Here is a 22715-nt window from a genome sequence, read left to right as displayed (position 1 = left end):
ACTACTAGTTCCTCTAAATCCCTCCCCTTTTTCCCCTGAAATTCCCTCCCCTCTCCCCTTTGGTCACCGTCTCCCTGTTCTCTATTTCAGTGTCTTTGTTTTTATTTTGCTTGCTTATTTGTTTTGTTGTTTAGCTTCCTGTTACAGGTGAGATCATATGGTATTTGTCTTTCACCGCCTGGCTTATTTCACTATGCATAATGCTTTCCAGTTCCATCCATGCTGTGACAAAGGGTAGGAGCTCTTTCTTTCTTTCTTTCTTTCTTTCTTTCTTTCTTTCTTTCTTTCTTTCTTTCTTTCTTTCTTTCTTTCTTTCTTTTTCTCTCTCTCTCTCTCTCTCTCTCTCTCTCTCTCTCTCTCTCTTTCTTCTTTCTTTCTTTCTTTCTTTCTTTCTTTCCTTTCTGCTGCATAGAATTCCATTGTGTATATGTACCATAATTTTTTGATCCATTCATTTACTGATGAGCACCTAGGTTGCTTCCACCTCTTGGCTATTGCAAATTGTGCTGCTATGAACATTGGGATGCATAGGTTCTTTGGGATTGGTGTTTTAGGGTTCTTAGGATATAATCCCAGCAGTGGAATGGCTGGGTCAAAAGGCAGGTAGATTTTTAGTTTTCTGAGAAAATTCCATACTGTTTTCCATAATGGTTGTACCAGTCTGCAATCCCACCAACACTGAACTAGGGTCCCCTTTTCCCTACAACCTCTCCAATATTAATTGTTTCTTGCTTTGTTTATGATAGCTATTCCGACTGGTGTAAAGTGGTATCTCACTGTGGTTTTAATTTGCATCTCTCTGATAGCTAGTGATATTGAGCATCTTTTCATGTGTCTCTGGATCCTCTGTATGTCCTCCTTGGAGAAGTGTCTGTTCAAGTCCTTTGCCCATTTTCTAATTGGGTTTTTAATTGGGTTAGATTTCTTAGAGTGAAGTAGTGTGAGTTCTTTGTATATTTTGGAGATTAAACCTTTGTCTGAGGTATCATTGGCAAATATGTTTTCCCATATGGTTGGTTCTCTTTTTATTTTAATACTGTTTTCTTTAGCCATGCAGAAGCTTTTAATTTTGATGAGATCCCATTTGTCTATTCTTTCCTTTATATTCCTTGCTCAAGGGACATATCAGTAAAAATGTTGCTGCATGAAATATCTGAGATTTTCCCGCCAATGTTCTCCTCTAGGACTTGAATGGTGTCACTTCTTATATTTAAGTCTTTTATCCACCTTGAATTTATTTTGGTGTAAGTTGGTGCTCAAGTTTCATTTTTTTGCACGTAGCTGTCCAGTTCTCCCAACACCATTTGTTGAGGAGGCTATCTTTACTCCATTTTCTTCATTCTTTTCTGACTGGATGTTTCTTTTTTCCTTCTGGTACACTCCATTGGTTTGAGTCCCAGTTTCCTTTCCATCACTATTGATTCCCTGTACATTTTCCTTTATTTCACATGGCCTAGTCTTCCTTTTTTTCATCTAATTTGCAACCAAATTCAACCAGTTCTCTGAGCATCCTGATTACCAGTGTTTTGAACTGTGCATCTGATGGGTTGGCAATCTCTTTATCACTTAGTTTTGTTTGCTCTGGAGCTTTGATCTGTTCTTTCGTTTGGACCATTTTTTTTTTGTCTTGATGCACCTGTTATGGAATGAGGGGTGGAGCCTTAGGTGTTCACCCAGGTGGGTCAACCCATGTGACTGTTTTGTGATGCTATATGTTGGGCAGGGGTCTGAGTGGAAACAATAGCACTTGCTCCACTCTCTGACAGATTTCAGTCACTTCCCCCACTTCCTGAAAGCAAATTGGGCTCTTCTGGTGCTGATTCCCATGTGGGTGGGTTTGTGTACATCCTGGGACCCTGTGGGTCTCTCCAATGAACTCTCCTGTGAGGCTGTGAGTTTTTTCCGGTACCCCAACCCCCCACAGGTATTTTAAACCCATGTTTTGAGGCTTTATTTCCCCATACTTGGACCCAGGGTTTTGGGGCCTGTCTTGCTCCCCAGGTGTTCCTCCAGGTTTATCTGCCTGTGAATGTGCAACCACTGCCTTGCTGGCCAGCTGCAGCCTTGCCTGCCCCCGCACAACAATCCACCACTTCTTTGGGTCCACCAGACTCCATATTGCTCACTCTGGTTCTCCGCCACCACTTTGCCATGAGTCCTCTCCACTCAGATGCCCATCTCCACCCCTTCTACTGGTCTGGATGGATGTTTATTCTTTAATTCCTTGGTTGTAGGAGTTAAAGTATGACTTCCAAATAGTTTGATTTTCTGTCAGTTTTGGTTCTTTTTTGCTTTTAAATTGTTGTTGTCCTTCACCTTCATTCAGTTTTGTGAGGAGGCACAGTGTATCTACCTATGCCTCCATCTTGGTCAGAAATCTTGACTATAGTATTTTTAAATTTGTTCATCCACTGAGGGATAGTTTGGTTGTTTTCACCTTTGGGCTATAGTGAATAATGCTGCTACAAAGAGGGGTATACAAATATCACTTTGAATTTCAGCTTTTAATTCTGTGAGTATATACCCAGAAGTGGAATTGCTGAATCATATGGTAATTTTATGTTTAATTTTTTGAGCAACCACTATAATGTTTTCACTAGTGGCAGTCATTTTACATTCCCACCAGAAGTGCACAGGGTTCCAATTTCTTCAAATCTTTGCTAACACTTTTTATTTTCTTTCTTTAATAATAGACATCCCAATAAGTATCTCATTATGGTTTTCAGTCATATATAATTAGTGTATTAAGTCAGGTTCAGGGTTCTCCAGAGAAACAGAACAAATAGGATGTGTATATGTACCTGTATATATACACATCTATCTATCATCTATCTATCTATCTATCTATCTATCTATCTATCTATCTATCTATCTATCTATCTATCTATCATCTATCTATCATCTATTAATTATAGGAACTGGCTCATGTGGTTATGGAGTCCCACAATCTGCCATGTGTGAGATGAAGAATCCAGCAAGCTGGAGGGATAGTTTAATCTGAGTCTGAAGGCCTGCAAACCAGAGGGCCATTGGTGTAGGTCTTTAAGTCCAAATGCCCAAGAACCAGAGGCTTCAATTTGAAAGGGCAAGAGAACAGAATGACCAAGCTCAAGTGCCATTTTCCACCTTTTTGTTACATTCAGGTCCTTGAGGAATTAGAAGATGCCCACCCACATTTGGTGAGGGCATATTTTCTTTATTCAGTCTACTGATGTTAATAATTCTGGAATTGTTCTCACAGAGACATTCGGAAATAATGCTCTATCAACCATCTGGACATCACTTAGCCCCGTCATACTGACACATAAAATTAATCACAATTAGGAATACTGAGCTCTTTCCATGTTTTTATTGGTCATTTGAGTATCTTCTTTGGAAAAATGTCTCTTCAAGTGTTTTGCCTATTTTTAAATTGGGTTGTCCATTATTTGTTGTTGAGTTATAGGAGTTCTTTATACATTCTGAATATTAAAACTTATCCAATATATGATTTACAAATATTTTCTCCCATTCTATGTGTTGCCTTGCATTCTCTTGAAAGCATCCTTTGACAAACCAACATTTTTAATTTCTAAAGGCCAATGTATCATTTTTCTTTTGCTGCCTCTGTTTTTGGTTTCATATTCAATAATTCATTGCCAAATCCAATCTGTTGAAGTTTCTTCCCCATTGTTTTCTTTAAGAGTTTTATAGTTTTAGCTCTTACATTTAGGTATTTGGTCCACATTGGGTTAAATTTTGTATATGGTATAAGATGTGGATTCAGTGTTATTATTTTCCATGTGGATATCCAGTTTTCCCAGCACTATTTTTTTTAAAATACTGTCTTCCTTGCACAGCCTTGGCACCCTTCTCAAAAATCATTTGAAAAACATGAGAAAGTTTACTGCTGGGCTCTCTATTCCATTGTCTCTCTTTATGCAAGTACCATATTCTCTCATTTTTAAAAATACATTTTGTTGATTATGCTATTACAGTTCTCCCATTTTTCCCCCTTTGTTCCCCTCTGCACCCACCCCCTCCCACCCACATTTACACTGCCTCCTGCTTAGTTCATGTCCATGGGTTGTACATATAAGTTCTGTGGCTACTACATTTCCTATACTATTCTTAACTTTCCCCTATTTTCTACCTACCATTTATGCTGCTTATTCCCTGTACCTTTGCCCCATTTGCCCCCGCCCCTTAACCGCTGATATCCCTCCATGTGATCTCCATTTCTGTGTTCTGTTCCTCTTCTAGTTGTTTGCTTAGGTTTGTTGTTGTTGTTGTTTGTTTGTTTTTTAAAGGTTTGGTTGATGATAGTTGTGAGTTTGTTGTCATTTTACTGTTCATAGTCTTGATCTTCTTTTTCTTACATAAGTCTCTTTAACGTTTCATATAATAAGGGCTTGGTGATAATGAACTCCTTTAACTTGACCTTATCTGGGAAGCACTTTGTCTGCCCTTCCATTCTAAATGATAACTTTGCCAGGGAGAGTAATCTTTGATGTAGGTCCTTGCCTTTCATGACTTGGAATACTTTCCAGCCCATTCTTGCCTGCAAGGTTTCTTTTGAGAAATCAGCTGATAGTATTATGGGAACTTCTTTGTAGGTAACTCCTACAAAGAACTTCCTCTTTTTTCTTGCTGCTTTTAAAATTCTCTTCTTTAATCTTGGCTAATGTAATTATGTTGTGCCTTAGTGTATGCTTCTTTGGGTTCAACTTCTTTGGGACTCTCTGAGCTTCTTGGACTTTTTGGAAGTCTATTTTCTTCACCAGATTGGGGAAGTTTTCCTTCATTAATTTTTCAAATAAGTTTTCCATTTCTTGCTCTTCCTCTTCTCATTCTGGCACCTCTATGATTGGGATGTTGGAATGTCTAAAGTTGTTCTGGAGATTCTAAGTACAATTCTAAGTAAGATTCTAAGTAGATTCTAAGCCTCTACTCATTTTTTTGAATTCTTGTTCCTTCATTCTGTTCTGGTTGAGTATTTATTTCTTCCTTCTCTTCCAAACCACTGAGTTCTAGTTTCCTTCCTAACCACTGTTGGTTCCCTGCATATTTTCCTTTATCTCGCTTTGCACAGCCTTCACTTCTTCCTCTATTTTGTGACCATACTCAATGGATTCTGTGACCATCCTGATTATCAGTGTTTTGTACTGTGACTCTGATAGGTTGGCTATCTCTTTGTTGCTTAGTCATATTTTTTCTGGAGCTTTTATGTGTTCTTTCACTTGGACCATTTTTTTTTTGTCTTGGTGCATCTATAATGTAGTAAGGAGCAGAGCCTTAGGTATTTGCCAGGGTGAGCCAACCCACATCACTATATCATGGCAATGTCTGTGGGGGAGAGGTCTGAGAGGGAATCATGCCACTTTTTCAGCTCTATTCCACCTTTCAGTCACCTCCACCACTACCCACAAGCAAATTGGGCCCTTCTGGCGCTGATTTCCAGGTAGGTGGGTTTGTGTACATTCTAGGACTCCGTGGGTCTCTCCAACAAAATCTCCTATGAGGCTGGGAGTTTCTTCTGCTGCCTCAACCTCCACAGGTTTTTTTTGGTCTATGGTTTTGAGGCTTTATTTTCCCACACTGGAAACCTGGGGTGCATGGTCTGTTTCATTCCCCAGTTTTTTCCTCCTGGTTTATATGCACACAAATGTGGGACTTCCTGGTCCACCAGGCTCTGCCTTGCCAGGAGTCCTCTCTGTCTGGCTGCCTGTGTCCACCCCTTCTACTGGTCTTGATGAATTTTTCTTCCTTGATTCTTTGGTTGTCAGACTTCCATACAGTTCAATTTTCGGTCAGTTCTGATTGTTTCTTGTTTTTAAATTTGTTGTTGTCCTTCTTTTGGTTATGAGAGGAGGCACAGTGTATCCACCTATGTCCCCATCATGGCTGGAAGCTCCTACTGTACTCTTTGTTATTGGAGCTTTGTAGTAAGTTTTTGAAATTAGAAAGTGTGAGATGTCCAAATTATTCTTTTACAACATTATTTTAGGTATTTGGAGGTGGGGGTTTCTTGAAACAGCCCATGTGTTGTGGACTGCTCTGCCTGGTTTCAGGAATTGTAACCCTAACCGCCACCCCCACCCCCCCAAGGCTAAGGCTGCAAATGAACTCTGGAATGCGAGTCACAGGATACAAAGCCTGTCTTTGGTAGCAAAAGCTGCCTCAGTTTCCTCTCCCTGCCCCCAAAGCTTGGTTGGAAGTCCGTGATGGGTAAATCTCCTCATAGCAGGGAGCAACCTAAGCCAGACTTGAGGTCTTCATGGAAGGACTTGGGGGGCTGCAACAAATGGCAAGCAATAGACTTGTGCCCCTCAGCTATGTGAGATAGCCCGAGTCCCCATGTCCTCTGGGAGAAGTGCTTACTGGCTCTAATCCCCTTGAGCCTGAATACCTGATGGGAAGAGGTACGGCTCCTTGCCTTGCCAGAGTGTGTCCAGGGAAAAATGTGGCATCACAAAGATTTCCTGAAAAACCTGTGAAATCTGCTCTGCTAAGAGTGCTTTCATTCATATGATAAGGGTCTGGGAGGGAATGAGTATATCTCCCAAAGTTTCTGCAACCCCCTTTCCTGATAGACACTGACTCAGACTAAGCTCTCAGACTTCTTTGAAATGTTATCTGTTTGATCCTTGCTGCCCTGTATTCCTGTGTATTACAACCCAATAAATGCTCTTGGAGGAAGGGGCTCAATGCCCTTTTCCCCTCAGAAACTGGCCACCTCTCTTCCCCAAGCAGATCATGCCATGTCATATTTACTTTCATCTGTGATGGACTGTGGGACTTGCAAAAAAAGTTGCCCCCGCACAGGATAGACTTCTGCAACAAACATCACTGTGACTTTGATAGGGGTTGCAATGAGTCTGTAGATTTCTTTGGGTAGGTACTGACATCTTAACAATATCAGGTCTTTTAATCCATGAACAGAAAGACCTATTTATTTGTGTCTAATTTCTTTCAGCAACATTGTACAATTGTCACTGTAATCTTTTATCTACTTAATTTATTCTGAAGTATTTTATTCTTTTTGATGTTATTATAAATTGGATTGTTTTCTTAACTTTCTTTTGTATTGTTAATTGTTAGAATAAAGAATTGCAACTGATTTTTGCATGTTAATTTTGTATCCTGCAACTTTGTTAAATTTGTTTATTAGTTCCGGCAGGTATTCTTGTTGGCATCTTTAGGGTTTCCTACATATAAGATCATGTGAACTGCAAATAGAGGTAATTTTACTTTTTACTTTATACTTGGAATCTTTTCTTTCTTTTTTTTTGCCTCATTGCTCTGCCTAAAATGTCCAATAAATACTATGTTGAAAATAAGTGGTGAAAGCAGGCATCGTTTTCTTGTTCCTGATCTTCAAGAAACAGCTTTAGTCTTTCACCAATATTGACTGTGGGCTTTCCATAGATGATGGTCTTTATTATGTTGAGGTAATTTCCTTCTATCCTAGTCTGGTGAATGTTTTTATCATGAAAAAGTGTTCAATTATGTCAAATAGTTTTTATGCATGATGATATGATTATATATATAGTCTTTTTCCCTTTATTCTGCTACTGTGGTATATTATACCAATTGATTTTCATACACAAAGCCATCCTTGCATTACAAAAATAAATCCCACTGGTTATAGTGTATAATCCTTTTAGTATGATGCCAGATTCAGTTTCTTAGTGTTTTGTTGAGGATTTTTGCATCAATTCATAAGAGATAATGGTTTTCTTTTCCTTTTGTGTCTTTTTCTGGCTGTGGTATTAGGGTTATGCTGGCCTCACAGAATGGATTAGAAAGTGTTCTCTCCTGTTCATTTTTGGGGATGACTTTGAAAAGTACTGGTGTCAATTCCTTAAATGTTTGGTAGAATTCACCAGTGAAGCCATCTGGTTTAGGGATTTTCTTTATTGGGAAGTTTTTGATTATTGAGTCCATCTCTTTACTAATTATAGATCTATTCAGATTTTCTATTTTTTTTTGCGATTCAGTCTTAGTAGTTTCTAGGAACCTCTCCATTTCATCTAGGTTATTCAATTTGTTGATATGCCATTGTTCATAGTACTCTCATTTTTTTTTTCATTTTTGGATCTCTTGGATCTTTTTCTACTTGAAGCACCGGTTTATAGCATTAAAAAAGAGTAAACTGTGGCCATGACCTATTGGAACCTTGCTGTGAACTGTGGCTGAAACCTGCTGTTTAGGGTCCAGGTGCACTGTCACCATGTGTGTGGCTACTATGGACTCAGCCTAACTCTCCTTTCCATATACTTTGGACCACAGGATCATCATGTTCGGGGACTGAAAACAACTAGTACGATATTTTCCATGTGAGTTGCAACCTCTCAGAAAGCTGGAAAATCGATTTAAGTGGGTCACAGCTAGCATTTGAAACAATGAAAGATAATAGAAAATACCATTGTCTTTCATTATTGTTTGGTGAAACTTTTGCCTTAGTTGAATATATGAGTATTGTGGATTGTGGTATAAAATGTGTTTCTTACTGTTCTTCGTGGTCAAAACAACCTGAAGTTCTCTGATCTAAACCAATTATCCCTCATTTTAGATGGGAGGAAACTGAGGCCCAAAAAGAGGTACATTACTCACTGGAGGTGACATAGTCAGTTTGTGGTAAAGCAAGGCCATTCATTGTTAAATATTTTGGCTTCTACCCAAGGGTTGCTCCCAATGAATGAACGTATTGCATGACCTCAAATATGTGGAAATTTATTTTTCTTCCTGTCCCAGGGTGAGAATTTCAAAGCACATGTAAAATTAATCTTTGGATATTCAGCAATACCTTTACCTTCTGGTAAAATAAATGTTCTTTCTCTTATTCCTGTTTCTCATGCAACCTCTATCATCCAAATTCTTTAGTATTACTATCTTTTCCACCATAGATGGCAGTAATAGCTTAGATATAAAGACCATACCTCTAGATGTCAATGACAATGCTCTCCCTAGCATTTCTCCTCTTACTCCTTGGGAATCTACCATCAGACTTCTTAAGACTCAATATTTTCCCCCTAACTCTACTCAATCTAGGGCATGGCCCTTAAGAGAAAGACATATCATCCAGGAAGGTATGTTGGGAAGATATGAAAGGGAATTCTTTATATTTCCAGAATAATACAATAGATGAATGAGGTCTACAGGCCCTGAGGTACAAGCAGAAAAGGGGCTAAGCAGATGCCTCTCCAGGGCTTGATGCTGAAGGAGAGTGAGCAATTAGATTTCACAAGAAACCACCCTGGGAACCAGAAGGCTCAGGGCAATAGGGAAATGTGGAACTACCATTATTGTTCTAGGTGGGCATAATCACTTTCTTCAGGGTGTGAGAGGAAGCTAAGGCACAGGCATGAATGCTTTCACCAAGGTCATAGAACTTGTACAGAATTAACACAGAGCCAGAACTGAATGACCTCCCTTGGCATCTGTGACAGCTCTGGGAAGCCCCCCTAACAATATTAGAACAATGTAGAAAACTTTCCCCCTCAGAATAAACTAAACTAACTTTCAATGACTAAGTAAAAACAAACAGAAGAAACAATTTTACCATTAGATTATTAACGCAAATACCCATTTAAAAGGTTATTAAAAGTTTTTAGTATATAAAATTTTTCATTCATTTTATTCAAAAATCTGATTTTCACATTCTCTAGTCACAATACAAACCATGTTCAAAAAGTTAACTTTGGAGTCTATAGATGCTCAGAACATTGTTGGAATTGTCTTCAGCTTTAGTTTGTGTGTGCAGAGGATGTTTTTTAGTTGTAAACATAACAAATAAATTTATTCTTACCATAAAAACCTTAACAACACAGACCAGGATCCATTTGTCTACCTCCTCTCATCCCAGCTCTTCCCCAAAGAAAGCTGTCAGTTTGATGTGGGTCCTTCCTGACCTTTCTCTATAGTAACAGGTTATGACTTGGACCTCATTTTTACTAATTGCATCACACTTGGCTTTGCACCCAAATTATATCATTTAGCTCGATCATCCACATCATTCATAAGATTTAATACTAAATGGATTTCAGTTGGTACTGAAAATCAAAACCATCCTCAGAGAACAAATAAGAAAAAGGAAGACTTACCATTATTGATAATTTAAAAAGAAAACTTCCCCTGAAAAATTTTCAAAAAAATGAACTGTAAGCTCTGAAAAGTAATTGCAAAACTGTTGTGAGCAATGGTGACATAAATAGAAGGGCCATTTGAGCTATTCACATTGCTTTAAGGACAAATCTTGGCTATTAAAAAGGCCTGTCTACTTGTGTTCAGATGAGAATCTGCTGTATGTTGTATAACAGCTATGACCCAACATCCTCATCCATTTTTTGTAAGCAACTGGGTCTTCTGTTTCTCTTACTTAAAAGGGACATTCTCATTTTGAAGATACTAAAATTATTAACCTTCTAATCTTCAATTAGGCACACTGAAAGGTAAAACCTTTTAAATGACCTGTCTGGCAGCTTGACTATGTGAATACCTTTTGCTTGTTTGAGAGAGAGAGAAATAGCGCGGCTAATGGTAGGAGACCTGTGCTCAAAGTTTATAGTAGGAACTGACCTATCCCTTGCAGTCCCTTCAATACTTGGAAATTCAGTTTCAGTGGCTCAAGAACCAATGGAGAATTGTTATTGAATACAGAGGACCACAAATGCCCCTGGTCCTATGGCACAGCAAGAATCTGACTCACCCACAGGGAAACTGTCCCTTGCCATCTTTCATCCCACCTGTTGCTCAGTAAAGCCTGTGGCTCTCCTCTCTTTAGTCTGGAATATCAGAGGTATACCTCTTATTATTGCATTGTCAGGCCCTTTAGTTCTTTTTTTGTATCTCACTGAATGAAAATAGTTCATTTTTATCATTTTAGAATTGTTTTTCTTAACGCAAATGAAGTAGGTAGACATGAGAAAAGACAGATGCACAGCAGTCTAGTTCTTCAGTAACAGTGGTAATGAACAGTGTGTGTGGTGACTCCCCTATCCTTGGCCCCTTCATTCAGAGATTATGAGCGCTAAGCCCAGTGCAATGGGTTCCTGAACTGCTTCTAGGAGATGACCAGAACTGCTCATCCTCAGGCCACTCCTCTTCCCAAGGCCAACAGAAAGGAGCCCACAGCCAACTCTGCCCTCTTGGCAACAGGCTTTAGCCACAGACAGGAGGGCCCTGCTTCAGGGAGATGACTGGACAGCAAGGGCTGTGAATGAGTACATGAGGCTGGGCACAGGAAAAGCTACATTCTGTTGGCCCAGACACACTTGGCTGAATGCCCAATCTTATAGGAATGATCTTTATGTCCACAAGGAAGCTCTCTCCCATTTTTCTGGAAACCAGTAGTCCTCTATCTTGTCTTTACCTTTGTGGTAAAGACATGAGTACAGAAGAATATTTTCTCTAAAAAACAATTCACACAGAAAGATGGTACCCACAGCCAAAAGGTGGGTACCAGCCCATCTTGAGTGGCAGTTGCTTTGCAGCCCCAGGCTGGGCATGCCTGGTAGGAATACAAGTCAGTGTGGCCTGATTTGCTGAATGTTCAAGAAAAGACATATATTCCAATATTTATGTAAAATCTCCTAATTTTTATAAATTCAATCAAGGTTTGTCATAACACCTTGTGGGGCAAACCATACACATTGGCCACCCCGCAGGCTATGTCTACAACCTCTGCAGAGAAGGTCTATGGATGTAGGCTTGTCCCATAGTAGGGCATTTTGGATCCAAAGAACCCAAGTTTCTGTACCAATGCAGCTGATGGTTGCAGTCCTCATCCTCCTTCCCAACAGCTGGGTGAAAAAAACAAATGGCCTTCTTCTCTGCATCCCCCATGGAGCTGGTGCAGCACAAGCTGCACTGAGCACCAGCATGCTGCTGCTCTGTCTCTTCAGGGAGTCCCAGGCACCCATATTTTCAAAACTGATTTAATCCCTGCAGCAGTTATTAATGAGGAAATGCCTGATGGGACTCCTTTTGTTAATTTTTATTTGAAATTGATGTTTTTATAGATCAAAGTGGCTGAGTATTCATGAGTCCATATGGTTCAAACTAAGTAAAATAATCCTGTTTCTCTGCTATTCCTCAGGGAATGACTGGCCATGTTGGCCTTATCCACTATCCACTAAGCTCTCGGTTGTCCAGGCAGGTTTAGCTGGTCCTGCCAGGCTAGGCTACAAGGTGTTAGAAAAGGCCACTCTGGTCTCCATCAGCTCTAGCAAGAAAGGCTCCAGAGACTTGTCTAAACATTTCTCAGGACTATGTTTAGAATTTTATGTCCCTTTATTGTTTTTCTATCACTTGGTGGTATAAGGCAATGAAAAGAAATCTAGACAGTCTCAAAGCTCTGAAATCACATAAACCAGGCTCTAAAAAAAAAAACCTTAGAAAGAATACATTAGGTTTATATCACAAACCCACTCACTGCTGTTTGCCATTACTTAAAACATTCAATTTTTCTATAATTTAATTGCTATTTTCATTCAGAAATGGCTGCTTCCACTAGGCCTTTAGGAAGGCAGGATTTAATTTACTATTTATTACAGTTGTCCTAATTTTCCCCTTTGCCCTTTTCTATCCAGCCCACCCCCACTCCCACAATAAATCCCTACACTGTTGTCCATGTCCATGTGTCATTCACACATGTTCTTTGACTAGTCCCTTCTCCTTTTTTCCCTCCATGTTTCCCTCCCCTACTCTCTGGTTGCTGGGTTTCTGTCAGTCTGGTCCATGTTTCCATGTCTCTGGTTTTATTTTTCTTATTAGTTTATTTTGTTCATTAGATTCCACTTATAGGTGAGATAAAAATGAACGAAGGACCTAAATAGACACTTCTCCAAGGAGGACATACAGATGGCCAAGAGACAGATGAAAAGATGCTCAACATTGCTAGTCATCAGAGAGATGCAAATTAAAACCACAATGAGATACCACCTCACACTGGTCAGAATGACCATCATTAATAAATTAACAAACAACAAGTGCTGGTGAGGTTGTGGAGAAAAGGGAACCTAGTGCACTGTTGGTGGGCCTAAAAACTGGTGCAGCCACTGTGGAAAACAGTATGGAATTTCCTTAAAAAGCTAAAAATGGAACTGCCTTTTTATCCAGCAATTCCACTGCTGGGAATATACCATAAGAGTCCTGAAACACAAATTCAAAAGAACCTATGCACCCCAATGTTCATAGCAGCACAATTTACAATAGCCAAGTGCTGGAAACAGCCTAAGTGCCTATCAGTAAATGTGTGGATAAAAAAACTGGTACATTTATACAATGGAACACTGCACAGTAGAAAGAAAGAAGGAACTCCTACCGTTTGTGACAGCATGGATAGAACTAGAGAATATTATGTTAAGTGAAGAAAACCAGTTGGTACACGGCAGAATTTAGATGTCGACAAAGTGAAAGGCATTTCGGGAGCACTCAGGTGCTCTGACAACAGACATGAAACCTCATGGACATCAGCAACCACAAACACATATCTGTCTTCACCAGTCACCTTGCTCCCAAGCAGCACAAAGTTGCATGATGCCACAAGGAGTCCTCAAGACCAGCAGTGACATACTTTAGCAGTAAGTGCAGGGCCTTCCCCAGCATACTGTCACTGTCCAGCCATGCCCCTGCCTAGCTACTTCTAATTAGGAGCTAACTAGGGGAAGAAGCTGCTTGGCACTGGCAGTAACATTGGGATGCTGAGAGACAGCCACCTTCCTGCAAGGGCAACTTGAAACTACCCATACCTGTCCTCATGCCCCATCCCAAATCTCTCCTAAAATTTACATCCACTGGATATATATCCCACCCCACATACACAAATGGCCACAGGAGACCCCTGTTCTTCCCCAGCAAGATTAAGAAAATGCCAATTAGCGTTAGTCTAGTGGGTGCTGCTGATTGTGGCAGGGGGAAAGGGGTTAGGGGCAAGGACACACTTCATTGCTTCTTCGCTCAGTGCCTGGCTCATATCCAGTGAATGACTGAATGAACAAAGAGGCAGAAATTGATGGGGGAAACTGTTCCCAAGACATAGTCCCAGATTAGGATATTCTGAACATACAATTTCTCTGTGGACACCTAACACTTTTCCCCTGAACTGCTGGGAAGTGTTCACTCTGTAGAAGCTACGAGAAATCCACTTATACACTAACAGGCATCTTCTTATAACAGCGAAGTGCCTCTAGGAAGGGTGACATTCAGTACTTGGTAAGATCAGGAGGTCCCCATTATAGCACTACTGACATTTGGGATCAGATCATTTTTCGTTGTGGGGGCTGCCCTGTGCATTGCATGATGTTTAGAGCATCTCTGGAGCAACTGCCTAGTTGAGTTGACTTAAAAAAAACATCTAATGACATTGTCAAATATCCCCTAGAGGCTAAAACCACCCCTGGTTGGGAACCATGAATGTAAATGAATCAGATTACTCTTCCAGTACTGTGTTAAGGGAACTGGCATTTCTTAAAAGAAGTTCTAGGAGGATAAATAGGTAATTGGGAGGCAAGAAGCCTAGTGAAAAAGCACATTCCTGGGCAGGAGGACTGAATGTGAATAAATGGAGGCACCCAGAGTGTTATCTAGATTTGTATCTGTGTCCAGCAGAGAATTCATTTTATTCCTCACCCTATCACTTCCCTCTTTGGAGTATAATCTAGGTTAATGGTCCTAGTCATGAAATGGAGTTACAGTTTGGGCCTGAATCATCTGTCATCATGTAAAAATACATCTTGAATTTGTGAAATGGGAAACATAGCCCATTGCTAAGCAGTGCAATATCCACATTTCCATTTTACTGAAGAAAAAAAATCTAAGCCTTGAGAAGCAACAACACCCATATTGAGCTCTCAGGGGCAAAACTTTCAAGTGTTTATTAACAAAATTAGACATAGGCAGTGAGTGAGGCAGTGTGTCTTCAGACACAATCTTAGCTATTGATTGTCTTCACTTGCCATGCAGAGTGTAGCCCTAAAGGAACCTCTGAAAGTCATTTAATTATTTCTTGAATTCAGAATGGGAGACCTTGCTACCTAGCAGCCCCTGGACCTTCTGCCCCTGAAGAGGGGTTCCATGCGACCCACTTCTAAATGTAATAGAACATACATTCCAAGTAAAAACATACTTGAATTTTTTCTCTCAGTAAATTTGTCTTTCTGCTACCATTCTCATCTGGTCCATACACAGTGTGATTGTATATGTGCCCATCCCATCACTGACTGGGAAGGGAGCTCCCAGTCTGGTCACAGAGACCAGTACATAGGCACTAAGGCAACAATGGATGGGGACAGTGAGAGAAGGCATGGCCAGGTCTATCATGAGGAGTGGAGGAAGGAGCCACCTCACCTATCCAAGAAAAGGTAAGTCAGGTGGAAGAAAGATGATCACTGAAGCAAATCTGAGCGTAGGAGCCAGACTCAGTACTAGAAAAGCAGCCTGAGTTGCTACAGTGCAGTAACTGGAAGCATTTTGGAGCTTGGAGCAGAAAGTGTAACATGGGGAACTTGGACAAATTCATGATAGTTACTCCATGAAAACTGGAGAGCTGCCCATTGATGACAATGAATGGAATAGTTTAACGTATTTCCCCAAGGCCAGGGGTCGGCATTTGTAGCCCTTACACTAAGGCCTAGGCAAAGCAATGCTGGCAGATTCTTCCGTAGTTCTGAAACTATTGCTGTCTCTTCTCTCTTTAAACTCAGAATTATGTGTATTTTGTGTTCAGAACTTTAGAAAAATTAGGTCCTCCTTCAGGTAACAGTGGTGTGTTGGCAGAGCACTGTGATATACAGGCTTCAGGGCACCAATGTACAGTGAATCTGGATACTACAAGTACCAGACTGCTGGGACAACAGAGGGCCACAGGGAAACCACTGTGATGTGATGAAAGTCATGTTCATAGGACTGCAGGGGACTGTGGACCAAATTGGGGATCCAGGGAGATAGAGGAAGGGAAACAGCAAAGGACAAGAGAAAGCAGGAGGGAGAAAGAGGAAAGAAGTTCTTGGGGCTAAAGCATGACTCTGATCTTCTAAGAGCTCCCAGGAGCCCTGGGCTGGACTACACCATACCCACCAGATGGCCGCACCCCCACATTTGTGATCTCCCAAAACCAGTTACTAGAGAGCCCTGGTCTTGACACACACTCTGATGGGCTGAGTATTGTGAGGGAATTCTGCCTCTTTTGCCCACCACCAAACCCAACAATTTATAAGTACCTAAATTCACCATTCCCAAGGCTTTCATTAAAAGCCACCAGATTCATATATTGTAAAACTAGCTTAGAACAGAAAATTCCAGTGGCCCTTGGTCTATCAGGTATTGACCATACAGCAGTTTAGCTAAATGTTAGTGTTTTATTTTCTAGAGGAGGAAGGGGGTTCAGAAGTAGCTGAAAAAAAAACAAACAAAAAAACCCCTCAAGAGCACTACTAAGGGCTGTTCTGTAAGCCCCCAATACATCCCAACCTGACTTGCTACCCCTGAGGAGGCCTTGAGCCCTTGCTGTCTCATTGCTACCCCTCCAGCTTGCCCACACACTCGGCACTGTTGAAACTCCTCAGAGTCTTACAAATGCAGATAGTGAGCATGAGTGCATTTAAGAACAGGTCTCTCCATAACAGCATGGATGGATCTCATAAGCGTAATGTGAGTGAAAGAAGGCAGACACCAAAGAGCATCTACTGTATGATTCTATTGTTGTAAAGTTTGAAAGCAGGTAGAACTAATTTATGCTGATAACCATTAGGCAGTGGTGACCTTCTGTGGGGCATGCCTGGAAATGGGGTCTTAGTGTGTTCCTGGAGGATGGTCACATCTCTGTTGGTTGGGTACTGGATACACAGGTGTCTTCAGTTTGTAAAAATTCACTGAGCTGAACATTTATAATGCATATGCTTTTTTCTAAGTATATTAACCTTTAATAGAGAGCTTTCATACTTCTGAACCTCAGTGGGTGGACTGACATGAGAGGCTGTTCTGCTTTGTGGCCCTCATGGGCACCCAGCCACACTTTCAGAGCCTGGGCCAGAGGCCTAGGCAACACCGAAGAGGCCCAGGACCACCCTTACCTGCTGCATCCTGTTCTCTTGCCTCCTGCTTTGACTCGGGCGGTTGATGAAAGATCGTGTGGACACTTTGTAGTGATTCAGCAGGCAGACAATGACCACAACCATCACTGTAACCACCACAATGATAATGATGATCTGGGCAAACTCCAGCTCCGCTGCAATGAAAGAGGAGACTGTGTTAAACCACATGCCCTTTTGCATCATCACTCAGTTCTCCAGATCTTGTCTCCTCAAGGCACTCTGATCACGACAACCACCAGGCATCAACAGCCACTTGCATAAATCTGGTCCTCATAAGAACCTCATGAAAGTGAAACTATTTTCCACAGGCCTGCTGCCCAGGGCCACTGCCAGTCTTTGACATTCTAATAACATTTAAACAAAGGGAGACCCAGGCATGGGGCTCACTTTCTGGAAGACCTCTGGTGCTCAGACAAACCTTGTCTTTGCAATTTTATAATAAGAAGGGCAGTAGGAAAAATGTATTCTATTGGCCCTACAAGACCTGTAGAGGTGCTTTGCTATAAGTTACACCATTTCACACATGAAACTCACAGACCAGCCCAGTGCACATGACACAGGCTGGCTGCCACCTAGGGTACCCTTTCCTACTATGCAGGCAAGCCCTTAAGGGTTGTATCTTAGGGTATAAAAAGTTCAGTGCTCTCCATCACCTAAACTCCATCCTGCCAAATGACATCCTCCTCTGTGCATCCTTAGAGGAGTTAAGAAAGCCTGTCAAAATTGGAGCTGTTTCTCACAGGGTAATCTCTCCAGAAAAGTTAAAACCATTTTTATGGTTGTGTCAAATTTCCCAAAGCACACCCACACAGGATCCACAGAAAATATATGTTTTTAAAAGCTCCAACTTCCTTTCCTCAAAGCTGCTCCTTTGGAAGTAATTTAGAAAAATAACATCTTCACTGCCTCCAACTCTGCAGGCACCATATTCTGTGAGCAGTCAGGTCACCACTGGGTTTCTGACAATGCCATTACAAATGATTTTCTAAATTCCATTAACACATGCTTCACACATGACTATAGTGCCATGGAGCTATGTCTACGAAGCAGCACAATGAGTTGGCAATGAGAGGAGTAGGTGATTCAAGCCCTTCAGTTTTGCAGGAAGAAAACAAGCTCAATGCTCAAGGTCAGCTCTAGAACCCAGACACTCTGCTTTTTGGCTTCCAGCTCATGACTGCTGAGTGGTTGGTTACCTGTTTTCCTCTGAGTCTCCCCACTCACTAAAATGAAGTGACTGTTCAGGCAGGGACATCAGTTTAAAGAGTGAGAAACCCAGGAAGATGGTAAGAAGAACAGTGTACAACTTTTGTTTTGAGATGGGCAGTTATGGGGTATAATAAAGGGCAACAGAAAGAGGGGAGAATTCTTTTGATTGTGCTACGGACTCAAACTTGCAATATATGCATGTATACATACTCACACACATATATGTATGCACACAAAGACACACAAATGTATGCACACACATGTGCATGAGATGCGTAGACACACTCATATTGGCATGATGCATTCATGCACACATATACACACGGGCATACAAATACACATGTGTATACCCATACATAAGATATGCACACACATGTATATGTACACACAATGCACAGCCTCTTGCTGCAGTAGGGCTCAAGCCACTGGCCAGTGGAGAAGCATTATCTCTCAGTAAATGGGATCACACTTGGATGATGCAAAAGGGGACTGGGTATCCCCTCTCCTGATGTCTGCTTACTCCATCAATACTCTGAGAATAAAGGGATAGGGTCTAGGCCATGTGGGGGTAGCTAGAGGGTCTTCCTGAATTCTACCATGTCATTCTACCTGTAGTTCTGTCCTCTACTCCTATCCTCAACCCCTACATACCTGAAGGACAGAGATTTGCACAGTACTTTCTGGATGGGGCTGGACTGCATTTGGCACAAGGCCTGTATGGGTGCTGGTCCAGAGGTGCACCTTGGAGAATGGAGACCTGAGTATGAGAGAACTGAACTGCTGAGCCCCATGTGGTGAGCAGGTGAAGCCAGGTAGGTTTGCCAGGTGTATCCCTTGCTGACAGTAAAAGGGCAGATCCCAGTGGGCACAGCTGACTGTGGAGACTCAGGTAGCAATGCCAGAGCAGTTCTAGAGACTGGCACTCAGCAAGACCCAGGTGCTGGGCTTCTTACTCCCCCTTCATAGTAGCACTGCTCTGTAAAGTCCTGAGGTCTAGTGGCTGATTGGAAAGGCCTCCAGAGGGCTTGGGTGAACAGTTCATCCCCAAGGGCTTGAGCATCTACTTCCTGTGGGGAAAAAGCCCCTAGGGAGTCACCAAATTTATATACACTGAACCCCTCCTCAGGACTATATGAAATCTTCATGATGGAAGCCTCCTGGAAAGGACTGAAATTTCTCCCAGAGGGAATAGGCTGAAACCTTTGCATTTGGGGTACAGATATAAGTGTGGCCTCATTTACCCTTGCAGGCTATGGGATGTGTGACATGCTTGTTAATCCAGGAACACTGTCTTCATGACTCTGCCTTTGCACATAACATTTCCACGTCTAGGACATCCTATGTCTTTTGGGGGTCTATGTGAAGCCACGTGGTTGGATACCTTTCTTCATCACTTGCAATGTAAGATGTCGACTGTGCCTTTTGAATCTGTCTCTTACACTAAACTATGACCAGAAACCTGTTTCTATTTATCTTGTATTTTTGGTATCAGGCTTGAGGTGGTGTCTAGAAGGTAGTTAAGTTCATCACTAAGAGGGGAATCAATGAATGACTCTGGAGCACACATGTTGAGACCAAGCTCTCTCTTCTAGAATGTGCAGCTCCACCTGCATAGGTATGCTCCCTGTGAGGATAGCTACTGCTGACAGGACTAAGGCCTGCATTGACCAAAGTGCACAAGTAGTGCAACTCAGCAGAGCTGTGTGGATCTGTGCAGAGGGGTGATCTACCAACCCAAGGCCTATCACCCCAGTGATAAGCAATTGACCTAAGGAGGCAGTTAATTCTACTTAGGTTAAAGGCAGCCAATGTAGCATGAAGACTGAGCCTCATAATGCCTTGTTTTACCAACTTTTATTTTTATTTTGTGGGTGAACTGCAGAGTTCATCCTTTCAGGTTAAATCATACCCTGAAACTGATATATATTTTTTTTCCCTCAAGAAAACTTTACTGCTTTATAGCTATGGAAAGAGAGGAAAGTAATAACTACATTAAGAGATGCCACACAAAGTCTTCATGGGTTAATTCTTCACTTGGAGAATGTCTTCCTAGGTTATCTTTCCTTAGGTATGTAAAGCTATACAGATAAATATTTACAGCAGAGTAATCCAATTATATATTCATAATTCTATGGACATATTGAGATATATCTGTGTTCCACTTGAAAATGATTTTATTATAAAATGACATTTAAAATTTAAACAGTATAGAAGGAAATTCTGTACAATGCAAAAGTTCACCTTTATGGGCCTGCAGCACTCCCAGTCACCCCTGCCCCATTCATCCCCATGAGGTGGGGAGCACAGTTTACCCATTGTGTTTATTTGTGTGTTGCCTATTGAATAAGGGCTTTTTTCTTATTTATGAATGGAATCATTGTTCTAGTTTTTTTTCACTTAATACATTACAGATATCATTAAACAAGAATATATATAAACCAGTCTCACTCTTTATGGTGGCTATCTACCCCAGAATATGAATATGCTAGAACTCACATTTTCCAAATGATGGATGTTTTGGGTTTTTTTCCTTTTCTTATTATGATCAGAAGATTGTGTGTGCATGTATATAGGCATGTGTGAGTGTCAATGTGTGAGTTGACCCACATTTGTAAATATTCCTATAGGAAAGATTCCTAAAATTAAAATATCTGGGCCAAGGATATATCCTTTTAAATGCTGATGGCTGCCGGGACCCTGCATTATAAAAAGGCTCTTGACAAAGAAAGGGCATGTTCCTCCAAACCTGCATTAACACTCAACACTCACCCTTTTCATTTGTATTAACCTGATTTGCAAAAGTATGTATTTTGTTCAATTTGTATTTCCCCAATTACTAGTAATTTTAGATCTTTTCCTATGGTTATTGGCAATGTATATTTTTCTTTTTCAAAATCATATTAGTTTATTTGTAGTTTTTCCATTATTTCACTTTCATTTATTTATAATCAGTCTTTACATATTATTGCTACAAATATTTATCTGTTACATGTGGTACAAGTATTGCCTCCTAGTCTTCATATCTTTAAACTTTGCTATGAGTTTCTTTATAGAAAATATAAATCTTTACATCATCAAATACTGTCTCTTTTTCCTTTACAGCTTTTAAGCTTCCTTAGACTGTCTTCTCCACTATTCTAAAAATATTTTTCTTCTAGGGTTTTTGTAGTCTGTATTTATATGTTTAGATCTTTATTCACTCTGGATTTGACTTTTTTTATCTGAGGCAGCAGATAGAACATTTAATATTGCCTGAAATGCATACATCTTCTAATCTAACATCATATTAAAAGTTCATTGGAAGCAATGGTGAGAAAGATCTCAGTTGTCGGAAGCAGTGTACAGAACCACCACCACCATTCTTTAAAGGGACTATTTGTTCTTAGGCTGCTCTTCACCAGCTTTGTTGTCAACATGCAGACCTGCTGGGCCCTGCCCTGCTCTGATGAGGTGCTGGCACCTGGAAGGCCCACCCCACCCCTCAATGTGTCCAGACTTGCTGCATTTCCCTCCTTGGTTCTACCCTCTTGGTCTGCTTAGACCAGCAGCTCTCAAGTAATTTGGTCTCAGGACCCCTCTATACTCCCAAAAATTACTGATTACTCCCAAAGAGTTCTGTTTGTACAATGACATCTATCAAAGTTTCCCAAACTTGAAATTAAAACTAAAAAATGTATTTACTCATTAAAAATAAACTCATTACATGTAATATATATAACACAATAAAAATTGTATTTTTCAAAACTAAAAAATTTAGCAATGAGTGGCATTTCTTTACACTTCTGCACACCTCTTTAACATTTGTCTTAACAGAAGACAGCTAGATTCTCCTCTCTGCTTCACTTTCAATCTGTTGTGACATGTTGCTTTGGTTGAGATATATGAAGAAGATCTGGCCTTGGTGACCACCTGGACAGTCTTGGGGACCCCCCTGGAATTTTCAGCCACATTTGGAGAATGGGTGGTCTAGACCAATGGACAGCAGGCATGCTAGTACAAGCACTAGCAGCCTGGATTTCTTGGAGACTTTCCAGATAACAGGATTTGAGATGTTGTAAAAGTGGCTCCAGGATCATTGTCCTGAGGTTTCATGCATGACTACAGCCACAGCAGGTACATTTAAGACACACAGGACACATAATGACTCTAGGGGTTCATGGGCATTTGAACTGCGGAACTTGCCAGGGGCAAGGGGAGGGCTCAGGCTGGCAGAAATTGGGTCCCCAGGGCGTCACTCACTGAGGCAAGCAGTGAAGACCAGCTGGCCACCCTAGGTAACAGAAGCCCAATCAGAGCCTGAGCTGCTATAGACCTTGGGCCAGCATGAGAGGCAGCTCTTTCTGCAGGGACTGGCCCAGGTCCCAAAGCCCTGTGTTCTAATAACCAAGTCCAAATCAAGCACAGGAGCAACAGCAAGTTCAGCAGCAGCAG

General features: G+C 41.0%; 1 protein-coding gene across 12 annotated transcripts in view; it reads right to left on the bottom strand.

The window, feature by feature from the left end:
* The window catches only part of LDLRAD4 (low density lipoprotein receptor class A domain containing 4), a 670991-nt gene that overhangs the window by 16058 nt on the left and 632218 nt on the right, over positions 1–22715 (bottom strand). For all 12 annotated transcript variants that reach the window (XM_053668819.1, XM_053668816.1, XM_053668815.1 and 9 more), the window contains one exon: positions 17055–17209. In XM_053668819.1, coding sequence (XP_053524794.1) covers positions 17055–17209 — 155 coding nt within the window. The remainder of the gene's footprint in view (positions 1–17054; positions 17210–22715) is intronic.

Source organism: Artibeus jamaicensis, unplaced genomic scaffold, assembly GCF_021234435.1.
Source record: "Artibeus jamaicensis isolate MK-2021 breed Jamaican fruit bat unplaced genomic scaffold, CSHL_Jam_final contig_511, whole genome shotgun sequence".
Taxonomy (NCBI): Eukaryota; Metazoa; Chordata; class Mammalia; order Chiroptera; family Phyllostomidae; genus Artibeus; species Artibeus jamaicensis.
The sequence above is the reverse complement of the archived record's forward strand: the minus strand, read 5'-3'. Positions and strand labels throughout refer to the sequence as shown.